At 44.9% G+C, this 16,414-nt stretch overlaps 1 protein-coding gene across 1 annotated transcript; it reads right to left on the bottom strand.

Annotated features, from left to right (window-relative positions):
* Positions 1 to 6,698: 6,698 nt before the first annotated feature.
* On the bottom strand, positions 6,699 to 15,716 carry SPMIP10 (sperm microtubule inner protein 10). Its single transcript, XM_005310725.4, has 3 exons — positions 15,551 to 15,716; positions 14,486 to 14,594; positions 6,699 to 8,920 (listed from the first exon to the last, which is right to left on the bottom strand). The coding sequence occupies exons 1-3, from the start codon at positions 15,583 to 15,585 to the stop codon at positions 8,714 to 8,716; spliced, it is 351 nt and encodes a 116-aa protein (XP_005310782.1). The 5' UTR covers positions 15,586 to 15,716; the 3' UTR covers positions 6,699 to 8,713.
* Positions 15,717 to 16,414: the final 698 nt, after the last annotated feature.

Genomic DNA, 16,414 nt, shown 5'->3' with positions numbered 1-16,414 from the left:
AGTTAATAGACAAATAAATTAAAAAACAGTGAAAACCCAAGAAAAATATGAAACAAATACAAACTAAATGATTTGTACCTTGGAAAATAATGCTCCCTAGAGAAGCTTTCCCTTTCTCCTTATTCTGTTCTTTCCATCTTTCCCTGATGGCAGTCACCATTTTCCTTTGAGTTATGTCTATTTTATTTTATTTGTGTTTCTATAGCAACCATCATAGTAGCTAAGCATTTCATAATATTAAAAATGCAGAGTTCTCTCCCTTTCTTCTTATAAGCCAATTTCTTTTAGTGATAATAATATGACTTAAAACTTATTTATTTATAGATCTCAATTCTCTTTAAAAATGTGGGTAAGCAGCATTATTAGCTCCATTTCACAGGGGGGAAGCTTAAATTTCAGAGTCCAAGATGGCAGCCTCAGATATTCCCAAAGTATCATCTTTATAAGCCACCATGGTCCCATCCATTAATCTCTGTCTCAGAAATTGTAAATCTGTCAAGACATAGATCTTGTGTACAGGAAAGATGGCTAAATGGATCACTGTTCCTCTCTGTTGTGAGACCACCTCTGCAAATGATCCACATGTCCCTGGGATGCATGAGAAAAGAGCACAGAACCAGAGGTTAAGGAAGGGAGGTGGAGGAAGAAACTGTGGTGGAGCCAAACCGATTGGCAAGCCCCCACTGAAAACTCTGAGCCTGTCTGCAGGAAAACTCATGGTGAATTAATGCTGCCAGTGACAGCTGCAGAACTCAGAGCTGTGCTGCCTTGGCTGGGGATCGAGGGAAAGTCCTTGCATACAGTTAGCTGGATATGTAGGTTGGGGAGCCCTCAGCCTCTTCTTGTTTGGGTCCCACCCTCTTCCCAAGGCTCACCCCATAGACTAGGCAGGAGAATGTACAGCCTTCATTGCAGCTGCAGAACTTAGGCATTAATTTGCTCCACTTCCATTTGGCTAAACTGGGAGAATAGACGCCTTTGATTACCTCATAAATCTAGGGAAGGAAAGAATGCAGCCAATTTGTAATATGGAGGCACTGAGGAAAGAGATAGAGATGTTAAATTAAAAAGAATCGTGTAAATGTTTGAGACAACTTCATCTGTGGGAGATTCCACACCTGTACTCCAGATGTTGCTCTTACTCCAGTTAGAAGTGTTTTGACAATAAGAGCAATTTTTAAAATGTTTTGTTTACTAGTACAGAAATGTGACATTGAGACTCTTTCTATGGCTGAGCACATTCTGTCCAGAAATGACCACCCAACCAAACCCACTACAATACAGAGCTGGAGCATGAATAACTCATCGCAAAATGACACCTTAATCATACAAGAGGTTAAATCCAGCTCTGAAGTTCATGTTGAAGATAATGAATGACTTCACTAAAGAAGCAGAGATTCTTATGCAACTAAGAATGTTCTCTCAAGCAAACTAATCCTGAGTCCTTCTTATGGGGAGGGGGGACTGAAAACAAGAGAAATTAAGCAGTTAGCAGACAACAGACAGCTCAGAATAGCAAAATTGAATACAAAATAATACAAGAAATACCAAGCAATTTACTAACAGCATGCGGGTTTAAAATGACAGAGTGATGATTGTATAAGAAAAACAGAGCCTGCTTGTTGCCAACTTAAGAAAAAAGAAAATGAAATATAATTGCTACCATCAAATATTAATTTGGCAAAACCGGAGCACTCATTGTTAAGTGCTTTACCAGCCTTAACTATTTAATCTTGCTACTATTCCTGGGAGGTAGTTATTACATACCCTTTTTAACAGATTGGGAAACTGATGCATAAGAGGATATGAGGCTTGTTCCATAGCAACACAGTCCACCAGCACAATCACTAGTATGGGGATCCTATCTGTTGCCCTTAATTTAATGGGCAGATTTTTATGGTTTGGCTGAGCTATGTTCACTGTAAAACCAGAGAAGGGGTGAAGGGAAAAGGTGACTTTGCAAAACTCTTGGTCTGGGCCTCATCATAAAATAGAGCTGCTACAGGGCTCTATTTTACACCTAGCTACTCACAGCTTCAAATCAGACAGGTGTAGAAGAGCTCTAGTCACATTTCCTTTTTCTGAGCCATGTCCCATATTCCAGGAGCTGGTGCTGGAGGTATCAGAGGCACTCTGGTATCTCTGTGGCAACTGACAATTCACCTAGGCAGAGGAAATCCTCCTCGGCTGGTTAATGGTAGGTTAACGGCCATGAATAAGGCCCAGTGACTCAAGAAGGAGCAGAAGGATGTAGGTGGACATCTAAGAACCCATTTAGCAGGTACATGTGAATGCCTTCCTGGAACTCCTGGGCAGAGATTGCACACCTGTTACTACATCCCATTGTAGGATGTATCTTGTGGGGCCAGCTCCACAGGCTGGTGCATAAGGGGAACAAAGTCATGGCTCCACCTCCTCTCAAGCCCTTTTGGGGTGCCATGTGCTCTCAGCAGAGTAGTGATGGAGCAGCCCCTGTGCTGCTGTGAATGCAGGGCTACAATTTTGCCTGCCCTTAGGTGGGTTATGCAAGGAGTGGGGAAAATTTGTTATACACTCATCTTTCCACCCCCACATAAGGCCAGGGACAACATGGTCCAAAGAGAGCATTGAATAGGGAAGGACTTTCTTCTGAAGTCAACTTTTTCCTCCAAGACTCTGATGCTACTAAGACAGATTTGTTCCGCACTATGGATGCAGTCTTGCAATGAGCTGCATGCCTACTGGCACCTGACCCCTCACAGGATCCAGGCCTAAACTTTATATAGCATTATTTTTTTCTTCACTGTTTCTTCACCATTATATTAAAGAGCTTCAGGGCCAAAATTAAAATATGAGAGAAGCATTTTATTATTACTCTGTCTTCAACTATAGTCCCCAGACAAGCAAGCCCATCCCCGTGGCCCAGCAGTAGTATTCTACCAGCTGAGACATGTTGGGTCAATTCACTGTCTTAACCGCTTTCTCTCTGGATCCCCTTCACTTGCAGAATATACAGGCTTATTGTAATTTGGTGTGATCACATCTAATAGTGACATTTTATTTTCCCCTCATTGCATTTCTTAGTGACCAGTGAGTGAATTAAAAATAAAAAGTCATTTAGAACAGTGGTCTCCAAAGTCGGGTGCGCAAGACGATCCATTTGGGGGCGTGGCAGGAGGAGTGCCGCCGGAGGGGGGAAAAAAAAAGGGCGGCCGGAGGAGGGAGGGAAAGAGCGAGCGGGGAAGCTGCCCCCCCGCAGGCAGAGCCACCCGGAATGCAGGGGCTTTAGGGGCTGCAGGGCCCTGGGCTAAGGGGGCCCCGGGGCCTTGGCCTGCAGCTCTAAAGCCCCTTTCAAAATGCGTCCCTGAGTCCTCCGGCCCGTGGAGGAGCAGGGGCAGCTGCACAGCCAGAGGCTGGAAAGAAGCGGCGCTTTCCCCTTCAAAGCCGGCTGGAGAGAAGCGGCACTTTGAAGGAGAAAGCGCTGCTCCTCTCCGGCCGCTGGCTGCGCAGCTGCCCCTGCTCCTCCTGAGTCCTCCAGCCTGTGCTCGCAGGGCCGCATTCTGAAAGGGGCTTTAGAGCTGCAGGCCAGGGCCCCAGGGCCCCCTCAGCCCAGGGCCCTGCAGCCCCTGCGTTCCGGGTGGCCCGGGGGGTGGGGGGATGCAGTTCCCAGAATCGTGGCCATGGGGGTGATGCCACACTGCGCAGAGCCACCTGCACCAAACAGGAGCTGCCCCAGGTAAGTGCTCTGTACCTCCTGCCTGCCCCAGCCCTGAGCCTCCTCCCGCACCCTAACCCTAATCCAGACCTTCGAATCGCTGTATCACAAAGTGTTAAACCAAGATTTTCAGAAATAATGAAGCATATTCAATCACATTGCTCTCACTAAAAAATATTATTAATAATTTTTTTGTGAGAGCAAAAAGTTTTTTTGTACCAATAAATAAAATACAATAAAAATATTTTAAAAATATTGTTTATTTAATCTTTATCTCATCCTTTTTTAATTTATATTTTGTATGTTTTATAATGTACATAATATATTAGTATAATAGTACATGTATATAATTTATACATAAATAAATATACATATATTGGGGGTGCGTGCTCAAAAAATTTTTACTGAAAGGGGTGCACAATCAAAAAAGTTTGGAGACCACTGTTTTAGAACACGAAGAAGATTGCACAACAGATATATGATAGGTGACACTTTTGGGAGCCCTGAAGATGATGGCGTCTCTTCAAATGCTTGACTTCAAATGCAAAAAAATCAGACTACTAAACCAATTAGACTGTGTATCTAGTACCCACGTCTTAAAATAAATTACACACAGAAACTTATGTTAAAAGAGCACTAAGGTTGCAAAGTCAAGCACTCAATAGTTCAGAAATGCCAGAATGTTAATTCCACCCCTCATTCGATTCTGGGCTGCTTCCGGGGCTGAAATGCTACTGAAATGGCCTTTGGAGTAACTTAGGCCCAGGAGGTGCCCTAAATTACAGCAGCCTCTCCTGGACTGCCTATGGGCAGCCATGCTACCAAGAATGCCAGTAATGTTATGCCCTGCTGTTGTGCAGTGGCCTGTACTCTAAGTTGTTCAAGGTAACAAAGGTCCAGCTCAGCCTGTTATATACAATTATTTATAAAGGTCAGTAAAAGTTAAAGACAGACTGAATGAGTTCAAATTAAAGTCTACTGATGCAACCCAAGGATTGTGTTGAGATGACTGGTAAACAAGAGGAGAATGGAACTGGAAATTAATGGCCTAACACTGGTGCATTGGAAATTAGGTCTAATTGGTGGAGCAAATAATTAGGGGATAGACTATTGCACCCATCACTCCCTTTTGGGGTCCTTAAAAAAAGACCTTAGGTGGGGGTGTGAAAAACACTGGGGACAGTTGGACTGAAGGGCAAGGTTCACCATGTCAGCTGCTCTCACCATTTCTTGGGGACCTGGGATCCACCCTGACATTCTGGGCCTTCATCATTGTGATCCTGAAAGATGTTCAGACTAGACTGGGCCAGAGACAGGGGACTGATGACATCACCGCTTCCTAGGGTGACCAGATCTCAAGAGTGAAATATCAGGACATATTGGGCGAGCGGAGGGGCGGGGGGTGGGGAGGGCAAAGAGACAGACAGACACAGTGCACAGCCTCGACCGGAGCCAGAGGCACACTGGTCCATGTGCTACCAGCGTGCCCCTTCCTGTTGGGGGTGGGCCCATGCTGAGCCACACAGCTCCCCTGCCCAGCACCCCCTGGATCCACTATGTCCAGAGCCCCAAGCGCGAGGTCGGTGGCTTCCATTGGCCGGGAAAAGCGCCAATCGGAGCTGCCAGAGCCGCGGAGCGGGGCTTGCAGGTGCCAGCAGCATGCAGAGCCCCCCGCACACTAAGAGCCAGAGGGACCTGCCGGGGGTGAGGTGGGGAGTCCCAGCGGTGCTCACCTGAGGTGGCTCCCATCCCGGGAAGCATCCGGCAAGCTGGTCCCTCTGGCTCCTAGGGTTGCGGGTCGGGTTGGGTGGGGAGTGGCGGGGGCAGAGGGCCCTCTGCCCGCTCCCGGTGCCTGCAAGCCCCGCCCTTGGAGCTTGTGGCACTCCTGCTGGCAGGTGGGCTCTGGGAACTGCCCCAGGAAGTAGTGAGCGGCGGCGCCGCAGCTGCGGTCCAGACGGTCCCCAATATCGGGACAAAGGGCATCCCGACCAATGTAAGGTCAGGATGCGGGACAAGTCCCTTAAAATTGGGACTGTCCCGATAATATTAGGATGTCTGGTCACCCTACCGCTTCCAGTGGATTCCACTAAATCTTGAATACCACCTGGGATGTGACACTTGAGTTCCTGCTGTCACTCACCCACTACCCTCATCCCTTCCACATCATTTTCCTTCCCCACCTTATTTCTTTTCTTTCCTCTCTCTCTTTTTGCCTTCTGTTTAATAAAAGTCTAGTTCAGTTGGTCAAGACTGTCTCTTTTGCAACAATGCCGTGAGCCTGTGACCCAAGAGGTAGCTAAAAGCAATGTCAGGGTATGTCTACACTACCTGCCGGATCGGCGGGCAGCAATCGATCCAGCGGGGGTCGATTTATCGTGTCTAGTCTAGATGTGATAAATCAATCCATGAGTGCTCTCCCGTCGACTCCTGTATTCCACTGCCGCAAAAGTCACAGGCGGAGTGGATGGGGGAGTGGCAGCAGTTGATTCACCGCGGTGAACACCACGGTAAGTCCATCTAAGTACGTCGACTTCAACTACGTTATTCACGTAGCTGAAGTTGTGTAACTTAGATCAATCTCCCTCCCCCCCAGTGTAAACCAGGCCTTATACAGCTCAATGCTGGTACAAATTTGCTAGGTCCTGGAGTGGCTAATAAGATAGGGTGCCATGTCTATTTTTTTAGCCGTGAAATTGTAAATAAGAGTCAGCACCAAAGACAGGAGCTGCATTTAATATCACTGTTCTTTTCTGTCCCTTTCTGTGTGCATTTGGGTTATTTTGTTTCTTTAAAGGAAGCAGAATCAGTTTGCAACAACACCGCCAGATCATCTCAACTAATTTTCTCTTTTCCCCAAGAAGGATCATTGTTATCTATAATACCATCTAAAAAACTGTCTAACAGGCAGTTTCCCCTAAGAAACTCTGTAGTTAGAGCAAAGGGGAATAAGGAATATTGTTAAAATGAAAACCTTACTTAATACAGTACTTCACATTTCAAATTCTTTATTCTTCTTTTTCTGTATCTTTAATAAAGATATATAATGGAGGTAGTTGCCATGGAATTAAGCAGGCCAAAGTCTCTGTATTCAACCCCTCCCAAAACATTTAATTGTTTATCATTGTACAGTCATAGGGCTATGTTAACACCTTTGACTCTCTGGGCCCATTTATTCCATCAAAATTAACACAGCACTACATGCCCCCAACCCTGACACACACCCTGTACCAGGGCACAAGGGGGCGGGGAGTTGAGTAGAGCTGCTTATGGCAGCCCAGCACAATGCTCATTATCAGGAACATTCTCCTTCCAACCAGCTGCAAGCCTTTTACCGTCCCGGCGTGCTGATGTCGCAGGGACGCCAATCTGACTCATAGTTTTTGGGAGTGATGCTTTAGGTCATATTTTTATTTCCTTATCTATAAAAGAAAATTATGTCAGCTGCAGATTTTATCCACAACTACAGTAGCTCTGAAGGGAAAAGCCATAAGCAATAAAAATGTAATGTTATATTCTTTCTTAAAAAAAAAAAATGAAAGTATTTCAGATTTGGAACCACTTAGGGTGAAAAACTATTTTGTCATTAATATTTCTAGACACAAAATATTGAGTACATTTTAACTATGTATAAAAATGTTCTTGAAACCCTACTGCTCATTTGCTCATGGTGACTTTATATTTTAATTTATAAGTACGTAGGCTTTGAAGACAGCTCCTTTCTGCTTTTGATCTAGTCGGGGGGGAGAGGGGAAATCCTCTTCAACCCAGAGCAGAAAGTTTTATACTGTTAGATTTAATCACAATTTGAAATAATGTGTATTTGTGAAGAGAGCAATATTTTAAAATTACATGCCAATGTATTTTTTTTAAATGTTATTAGCGTATAAAAATGTCAAGCCCAAAATTTCTTAATTGTCTTCCTTTCAGCAGATGTGAAATATAAACAAAACTGGTTATGCAAAAGTATGTTTTTTATCCCAGAACATTTATAAATACTTAGCAGCTTTTAAATTTAAAGGGTTTTTCATTTTCTTTCTTCCCCATTTCTCACTCTCTGAAGTTTGAACCTGTGGCATTTTTAGAATAAGCAATTATGACTAAAGAGCCATTATAATGCAAAATTCAATTAAATCATTTTAATGGCATCTGTTCTTGATTGACAAGTGGAATTGATTCCATACAGAGAGCTCCTGTATGACTGGAACCAACTGTTCTCATTTATGTATTTTATTTATTTCCATTTATATTTGTTCAGCCTTTCAGCACCTTTTTAACTGATGACCCTTTAGTATTTCTCCAAATTTTGTCTCCTTTACTTCCCCATGATTTCAGTGGCTTTGTAAACCCATAATTCCTCCTTCAGCCAATAATGGGAATTTCTTTTTACTATAATATACTTGGAAGCAATTCAGACCTAGAGCGGAGTCAAGTGCAACAGCTGCAACAGTATCAGTTGGACAATTTCCAGATCCTGATGTTGCTACCTGCCTAGCATTTGGAGATAGTTGCATTCCTCCCCCTATCACCTAAACAAAAGGAAGAGGGAAGTGAACCAGCCAGCTGCCCCCTGAAGAGCCAGGAGAAGAAGCTAGCTAATCACCCTTAGAAGATGTAAGGAGGGCTGGTAGACAGCTAGTGGGACTCTCTCCAAGAAAACAATAGAGGATTAAGAATGGGATTGATACCAGTCTCTTGGAGATGGTGGTGGAAAGCTGAGTAGAGTCTAAAGGTTTGTATAAACTTCAGATAAGCATCCAAATGTCTGTATGCGCCTTATCTAAATCAAACTGGGAAGTCTGAAACTTTTGAGATTTTCCCTTCCCTAATCAAAAATATGCAGGTCAAATTCCAGACAGAACTTATTTTTCATTTCAAATAGAACATCTAATCAGCTTTAAAAACATGTTAATTCTATTTTAAAGAGAGAAAAAAAACCACCACACAGTTTTTTTCTTGCAGCAGATTTAAACTTCATAGCCTATACAGTTCAAACATGACTGTATTGAGGGAAAAAGCAGGTCAGAGTTTCATCCTCCATGCATGAGCAATCACAGACTTCTGGTACCTGGAGAGATGAGAATATATGGGAATATCTGCAATCATTATTTCCTGAGGAATTTTCTCCCGTATGTGTTTTCTTTCTTCTCCATGGCAAAGTCTTTCTCTGTGCTCCAAAAACAGACTATCTTCTGTGGCACCAGTATATACCCCAACAACCTCTGCATGCTGTGTAAAGAAATTCCAATGGTTGCCTATGAAAAAACTCATTTTTGCCTGAACTAACTCCTTTAATAATTATACTATTAACTGAAAACCCTACTTGATATAACAACCTATTAACAGATGGCTCAGTAAATAGAGGAAAGCAAAAAAACAAAAATAACCAAAAACTCGAGGCCAGGGGTGGCCAAACTTACTGACTTTCTGAGCTGCATACGACAATCTTCAGAAGTTTGAGAGCTGGGGCATGCCTGCCAGGGCTAGGGGCTTAAACCCCACTCCTGCTGAAGCCCCAAGCCCCGGCAGCTGTGCCCCGTGAGGCTGAAGCCCAGCGATCCCCCTCCCCACTGGGCAGAAGACAGAGGCGATGCGGGGGGGGGGGGGCACGTGGGGTCACGTATGCCCCCAGATTTTTGCCAGGGGGTTTGCTGGCCCCAGTCAATCCCATGGTGCTGCTGGATCCCCTCCCTGTATGGCAGCTAGAGCTGGCAAGCTGGGAGCTGCAGCCATGGGGAGAGGCAGTAGTAAACAGCTGGGAGCAACAGGGAGAGCAGAGGCCCCTCCCTGCAGCTCCCAGCTGTTTGCAGCTGTTTCTCCACTGGGAGCTATGTGGGAGCTGCAGGGATGGACAGCTGAGGGGAAGAGGGGAAGTGTGCCTGGTGGCGAGTGACTCAAGCTGTTGGGCGGGGGGTGCAAACCTTTAAATTGTGCCTCCTTTCTCAGCAGGCACCAGTTATCTCTGGCAGAAGCCCCTAGTCCCACCACCCCGCTGCAGGGCAGAAGCCATGAGCTTCCCCCAGCCCCAATCTGGTAGGCAGAAAATGGGGAGCATGGGGGGCTCCAGGAAGCACACATGTAGAGTAAAAGAGCTACAGTTTGGCCACCCCTGCTCTAGGCCAAATTTTCAAAGGGCCTCCCATTTGCATGCACATAAGCCAGTGAATTGACACTGTGCACCCAGCCTCCTGATTTCTGCAGACAAATCCACACCAGAATTGAGCGTTAGACATGTGGTATACATTCCCATATGTGCATATCTAGAGGCTTTCACGGGTACATTTCTTTAAATATCAGGGGGTAGCCATATTAGTCTGTATCCACAAAAACAACAAGGAGTCTGGTGGCACCTTAAAGACTAACAGATATATTTGGGCATAAGCTTTCGTGGGTAAAAAACCTCACTTGTTCAGATGCATGGAGTGAAAATTACAGATGCAGGCATTATATAATGACCCATGAAGAGAAGGGAGTTACCTCACAAGTGGAGAACCAGTGTTGACAGGGCCAATTCGATCAGAGTAGATGTAGTCCACTCCCAATAATAGATGAGGAGGTGTCAATTCCAGGAGAGGCAAAGCTGCTTTTGTAATGAGCCAGCCACTCCCAGTCCTTATTCAAGCCCAAATTAATGGTGTTAAATCTGTAAATGAATTTTAGTTCTGCTGTTTCTCTTTGAAGTCTGTTTCTAAAGTTTTTTTGTTTAAGTATGGCTACTTTTAAATCTGTTATAGAATGTCCAGGGAGATTGAAGAGTTCTCCTACTGGCTTTTGTATGTTACCATTCCTGTCCATTTATTCTTTTACGTAGGGACTGTCCGGTTTGGCCAATGTACATGGCAGAGGGGCATTGCTGGCACATGATGGCATATATAACATTAGTAGACGTGCAGGTGAATGAGCCCTTGATGGTGTGGCCGATATGGTTGGGTCTTCTGATGGTGTCCTCAAATATATCTGTTAGTCTTTAAGGTGCCACCAGACTCCTTGTTGTTTTTATTTCTTTAAATGTCCATATATGTATGTAATCATTCACTTGAGTATATTTGAATAATATACATATCTCTATTTATTTCTGTATACTATGCCTCTCTGGAAGATCAGACTTTGTAGTTGTTAGGCTCCTATCATGCAAACACTTATGGCCTAGACTCCTAGAGTAACTTTATTGATGGGAGCAGCCAATGAGTTCAATAAGGGATTACACTCATAGATAAAGTATACTCACCTGTCTGCAGGATTGGGACTTAGCTAAGGAATATTAATGTAACTCATTATATGTGAATTTGAATTACTTCTAACTTTGCAAATTGATTAGCAAAGCACTTCTTTCTCAGGAAGGACTTACATACGTGTGAAGTTTAAAACAATTAATAATGCTTGAATTATCCAAGCATGTAAAAAAAGTATAAGAAAGTTTTTAAAAGAAGTAAACCTTTTTTCTTGTTTTAATAGTTCTAGAAAGGTTCAACAGATTTTTTTTTAAATTTACCATAAGGCTAAAACAAAGAATGACAAATCTGAGCCTAAAAGGACATATTTTGAGAAAGCTATTAGTGACTGAAAATAAACATCTGAAAATAAACATCTTAGACTTAGCTAGTGTCCCTTCTGTGACATTATAGTGACAAGCTGGAATATATTACTCAATATTTTAGGGGTCTAAATGTTTCTGAATTTGAGAATGGTTTAAAATGTACCCCAGTGTGTGGTGCTTTACAGACAAAAATATACAGTTCAGTTCATTTTTTACCACTTTTATGCTGATCATGCTCTGTTGTATATTTCTTTTCATTCCTTTAATAACTTAGCCTGTCTTGAGCAAATAAACTTACAGCTTCTCAGTTTCCTTCAACAAAAATGTGTGAGAGAGAATGGCTTTTCTTGGAAAATGAAACATCCTCAAGAACACATCTCAACCTCTTCTACTTAGGGCTGGTCTACACTACACAGTTCAGTTGAGATAAGGCAGCTTACGTCGACCTAATTATGTCAGTGTCTACACTACAGCCTTCCTCCCGCCGATGTAAGTGCCCTACTATACTCACATAATAACTCCACCTCCACGAGAGGCGTAAGGCTTATGTAGATGTAGTTAGGGCAACGCAGTGTCTGTGGCAGCAACTGTAAATTGACAAGAAAGCCAGGTAGCTAGAGCCTAGCTTTCCCCCCGCCCCCTATCCTCTGGAGAGCTGGGTGGCTGGGGCAAGAATAGACCCCGCTCCTGGCTAGGAACCAGGGTCAGAAGCCCAGAGGGCTTCCCCCTGCTTCCAGAGGGTAACAGGGAGCGGGGCACAGCCTGCTGGGAGCCTGTGAGCTTGTGGGGTAGCCAGGCTCTTGCCAGGGAGCTGCCAACAGAGCTGAGAGACCGGGTTCTCAGCTCCACATACTGCTCCTCTTAGGTTGGTGGAAGTGTTCCTGGTGAGGACGTGCATCACCGCCCCAAGGAGGGTAGTGTGGACGTGCACCACCTAATAATTACTGTGATGGCTGTAAGTTGATCTAATAGGCTGACTTACCTTTCTCGTAAAAAGCGACAAGGGGTCCTGTGGCACCTTATAGACCAACAGAATTATTGGAGCATAAGCTTTCGTGGGTGAATACCCACTTCATCAGACACATGTGGTTTCATACCCTTAGTCTCTCAACTCAGACCTTCCATTTGTCCCCATTAGTAATAATCCTAGCATCATCAGCTCCTGCAAATCTTTTACTTTTACCTCTATCTATGCAGATCTATCCATTATCACGTTTACAATATCACTCATATACACAAACTGCCTCAATACTATCTCTGCCTTATCTCCTCTCACCTCTATTACAAGGTATCCCTTAGAACCACATCTTCAGAATCCATTACATCTAGAAAATTAGAATGTCACAGCCCACCTTCTCGCACGTACAAAGAAGCACAATACATTCCCACCTTCCAAAAGCTCCATTAGATCATCATTTATTTCAGAATCCAGTTCAAATTTGCCTTCTAAGGAGTTGCTTTAGTCAATCTTCAGTTTGCTAAGACTTTACTTAGCCCACCTATTTTGTATTGCATCTTTCAGTAATCATTATTGCTAAATGCCTGCACAAAGGGAGAGAGAGGGAGAAAGAAGGACTAAGAGGTATCGCCAAGGAAGGAAAGACATGTTTTAGCTGAGATTTCATGAGATTCACAGTCAAGAGGAAGAAATCAGAACACTGGAAGCTTGTTTCTGATGGTACAAGCTATAGAAACAACAAGGATTCCTTGTGGCACCTTAGAGACTACAGAGCTAATAAGCGATGGTCACATAAACACCGCCCTATACCCGAAACCTATTGACCGTTATACTTACCTACATGCCTCCACCTTTTATCCAGACCACATCACGCGATCCATTGTCTACAGCCAAGCTCTAAGATACAACCGAATTTGCTCCAATCCCTCAGACAAAGACAAACACCTACAGGATCTCTATCAAGTGTTCTTAAAACTACAATACCCACCTGGTGAAGTTAAGAAACAGATTGACAGAGCCAGAAGGTCACCTACTACAAGATAGGCCCAACAAAGAAAGTAACAGAACGCCACTAGCCGTCACCTACAGCCCCCAACTAAAACTTCTCCAGCGCATCATCAAGAATCTACAACCTATCCTGAAGGACGATCCCTTACTCTCACAGACTTTGGGAGATAGGCCAGTCCTCGCTTACAGATAGCCCTCCAACCTGAAGCAAATACTCACCAGCAACTACACACCACAGAACAAAAACACTAACCCAGGAACCAAACCCTGCAACAAACCCCAGAGCCAACTCTGTCTGCATATCTATTCAAGGGACATCATCATAGGACCTAACCACATCAGCCACACCATCAGGGGCTTGTTCACCTGCACATTTATCAATGTGATTTATGCCATCATGTGCCAGTAATGCCCCTCTGCCATGTACAGTGGCCAAATCGGACAGTCTCTACACAAAAGAATAAATGGACACAAATCTGACATCAGGAATTACAACCAGGGCTTTGGAGCGGAGCCCGGAGCTGGAGCGTGGAGCAGCGGAGTGCAGGTTTTTGCCTGGAGCTGGAGCGGAGCCGGAGCACAGCTCCAAAGCCCTGATTACAACATTCAAAAACCAGTAGGAGAACACTTCAACCTCCCTGGTCACTCAATAACAGACTTAAGTGGCAATTCCAATGTGAAACTGCAGAACTGGAATTAATTTGCAAACTGGATACCATCAAATTAGGCCTGAATAAAGACTGGGAGTGGATGGGTCATTACAAAACCTAATTTTACCATACTAATTTCCCTCTACCGTTACTCACACCTTCTTGTCAACTGTTTGAAATGGGCCATCCTCATTACCACTACAAAAGTGATTTTTCCTCCCTTGGTATTCTACTGTTAATTGAATTGTCTCATTAGACTGACCCCCAGTTGGTAAGGCAACTCCCATCTTTTCATGTACTATATACCTGCTACTGTATTTTCCACTCCATGCATCTGATGAAGTGGGTTCTAGCCCACAAAAGCTTATACCCAAAATAATTTGTTAGTCTCTAAAAAGGACTCCTCTTTGTTTTTGCTGATACAGACGAACATAGCTACCACTCTGAAACCTGTCACAAGCTACAGAGTAAAATCTGCTTCCACAAACAGTGGCAAGATGGTGCAGAGACAACAGCAAATACAGTTGCCTGGCCAGATTTTCAGAAGTGAAGACAATGGGAACTGAATGTGCCCAGCACCTTTGGAAATTAGGCCACTATTATAGTGTTAACAGGAGGAAATATTTTTCTGGTTCCACTACCTTTAAAGTGAATTTCCTGTTCTTCGTGTCTTCTTTCCAGGGCATCACGTAATGCGTTGGAATCATCCCATGTTTGTGTGATAACTTTGGCAAATGGCAGTGAACAAGCCTGTGGGAAAAAACATTTAAAAAAAGACAGTGTGGCAGTGTTAGGAGAGAAGACTGGTTTGGGTTATTAACTGAAACAAACAAGTCCATATAATTCATAGAGAGGGAAAGTCTTTAATATAATTATAATTAATAAAAATATTGCTTCTTCCCTTACCGCCAGACAAGCTTATTATCTAACTGAAATGTCATATTTTCCTAGGACACTATGCTGAACTAACAAATGTTTTTTCTTCCGTATTTAGCATAACAGTAAAGAAATTAATTTGATCTCATAAATTGAGGAGCATGATTTCTTATGCTTCCAATCACTGCATGCCCTCCTCACCCCCAGGCAGACACCAGACAGGAGCAGAGCTGGCTTTGTACGCTCGCACAGCTGGGGGCTAGCAGGGGCATGGTTTGTGAGCTACTCCTCCATTTGTGGTGGGACCCTGAGGTCTGCATCTGGCTGAGTGTGGTCCTGGTGCTCTACTCTATATGTAGGGTGCCTATGGGAGCGCTTCTTGGGGCAGAGGAGAAGGTTGTATTTCTGTCTGTAAGCCCAGGATACAAGGGGCCTACCTGACACTTCCCAGGCAAAGATGCTTCCTGCCCTGAGGACAGCAACAATCTAGTTTAGAAACAAGGCACAGAACGAGGGGTGTCTGCTAACACCTGGCAGTCTGAGGCAGGGCCAACCTAGGTGCTGGAAGGTCCCTGCTCTGGGGAAAGCCCTGGCAGCTGCCAATCTGAAATCAATGCCGACCCGCTCCCTTAGACACGTGGGAGGGAATAAGCAGAGAAGGGGCCAGCAGAACGGAGAGGTGACTGATGCCACTTCAGGGAGAGTTCAGAGATTAGTAGGGTGGCCCCCATTAGCCCGTCCAAATGCGGATACGGGAGTGCGGGGGGGATGTGCGGGTACGGGGGTGGGGGAGCTGCTGGGCGCACCAGCCCCATATTCCTCCTTCTCACCCTTTGAGGTCCGTGTTGGTCCCGACGGAGACCATGGCGGATGCAGCCCACTCCCGACTCCCCGCGGCCTCTCCAGCGCCGGGACCGCTCGCAGCGCGGGGTCGCTCCGGCGTGGGCGCCTTTGTGATGCAGCAGCCGCCGCCACCGCCCACGTTCCAGAAGGTGGCCAGGCTGGGCGGGCGCGGAGGGCAGGTGTAGCTCCTCTGCACTGCACCTGCAAACAAGCCAGGGGATGGACTTGCTCCGGAGACGGAATTGCCCGAGGTTTCAAGGAGAAGGGGCAAGATACGCCCCCACCCTCAGCGTCACCAGAGGGGAACCACAGACCCTTCCTGCTGCAGATGTGACTGTGGCAGAGGCGAGAGGGGGCGCTGAGCACAAGTAAGGGAGAATGTGCTCAACCATCAGCACTGGAGAAAGGTTGACCCTCCACCCTTAAATTCATTCCCAGTACCTAATGGGACGCCTAAGTATTCCCTTAATTAGTACGTTTCCCAGAACACTTGGCAGGCAGAAGGGACCCTTGTGAGCTAAGGCTTAAAGGGAGATACAAAGAGGGAAGAATGTGCATGGAAAGGGTTAAAGTGATTAACCCCATTTTTGGCTCATTGCTATGAGGGAACTTGTGCTCAGTATCATCACCATAGTGCCAAAGATACTGGTTCTCTGAAGTGGCATGGGCACAGTACTTGATATGTCCCATCTCTGAGCCTTGGACGTAGGTTGACCAGACAGCAAGTGTGAAAAATTGGGACCAGGGGTGGCAGGGGGGTAATAGGAGCCTATATAAGAAAAAGACCCAAAAATCAGGACTGTCCCTATAAAATCAGGACATCTGGTCACCCTACTCACAAGTCTAGGCTT

This window comes from Chrysemys picta, chromosome 6 (genome assembly GCF_011386835.1).
Source record: "Chrysemys picta bellii isolate R12L10 chromosome 6, ASM1138683v2, whole genome shotgun sequence".
Classification (NCBI taxonomy): Eukaryota; Metazoa; Chordata; order Testudines; family Emydidae; genus Chrysemys; species Chrysemys picta.
The sequence above is the reverse complement of the archived record's forward strand: the minus strand, read 5'-3'. Positions and strand labels throughout refer to the sequence as shown.